At 27.5% G+C, this 1,140-nt stretch overlaps 1 protein-coding gene across 1 annotated transcript; it reads right to left on the reverse strand.

Moving 5' to 3' along the window:
- Nucleotides 1-548: 548 nt before the first annotated feature.
- On the reverse strand, nucleotides 549-914 carry LOC113786145 (non-specific lipid-transfer protein A-like). Its single transcript, XM_027333251.2, has one exon. It carries the CDS (start codon nucleotides 912-914, stop codon nucleotides 549-551), a length of 366 nt encoding a protein of 121 aa, XP_027189052.2.
- Nucleotides 915-1,140: the final 226 nt, after the last annotated feature.

Genomic DNA, 1,140 nt, shown 5'->3' on the forward strand with positions numbered 1-1,140 from the left:
TATATATATTTTTATCGAGTTGTTAGCATTTATTTTTTTTTTTAAAAGGAAGAAAATGATGTTCATGTAGAAAACATGTTTTATGTGTTTGTTGGTTTGGTAGAGTAAAACTTTTCAGTATTTTATAAATTAAAATTATGTTTTTTTAGTAATTTTTTTGTATAATAGAATTCCAAAAAAATAATATTATTACACTTCAGAAATTTAAAAACAGAAAATAGATAACAAATAAATATGATTCAAATTTTCATAAATATAGAGCTAAAAAATATCCAACTTTAAAGAGTTGGTACAACTTTTCACTTTGCTTATTGCTATAAAGTTTTTGTTGTTGTACTTCTAGCTTACTTCGTGGTATGCTTGACCCATATGGTAGAATTATGGAATCCTGTGGATAAATAAAAATAACAATAAGATGGGTTTGTAATAAAAAAAAGAGTCATCATTTTAAGTCTTTCTATATAGAAAAAAATTATTAAATATTAACAATTGTTTTAAAAAAATGTATATGATTTTATGTTATTTAGCAAGAAAAGAGAAAGGCAAACTTACGTGTTGCAGTCAATGTTAGGATCCAACGTAAAAGAAAGACTAATGTTACAAAGTTGTGGGAGTTGTTTTGTTTTGTCCGAGTTAACGCCAAATTTCATTGAAGCTCCTTTGAGACATTCACAAACATCACGTCGAACCTGAGTGGTGTCCGCCTTTTGATTTAAATTTTGTGCTCCTTCACAACAGGAAGTAGATGGTGTTGGTTGGCCTAATCCTGTCAAAAAAGGTACACATGGCACCAATAAAACAATAGCCTCAGAGCAACTGATGTCATCAATTTGACGTGCATCCAATGTTGTCACAGCTTGCAAGCCTAAAACCATTACAAGCGTTAAAAAAGCAATAATCTTCTTCCCCGTCATCTTAATTTAACTATTTGTATACACTATACACTTTAGGTTTTTATAAAGTTTTAAGATGATCAACCACTACAAGCATCCCTTAATTTATAGGCAAGATAGTTTACCATTTTATGGTAAAACATAAGTGTCTATTTTATTTTTATTTATTAAAAAATTAAATCTCATTAGAGTCTTCATTTTTTATTTTCTTTTGAATATTAATTATTATCTTAAATATGCATAGATT

This window comes from Cicer arietinum, chromosome 3 (genome assembly GCF_000331145.2).
Source record: "Cicer arietinum cultivar CDC Frontier isolate Library 1 chromosome 3, Cicar.CDCFrontier_v2.0, whole genome shotgun sequence".
In the NCBI taxonomy this organism is placed as follows: domain Eukaryota; kingdom Viridiplantae; phylum Streptophyta; class Magnoliopsida; order Fabales; family Fabaceae; genus Cicer; species Cicer arietinum.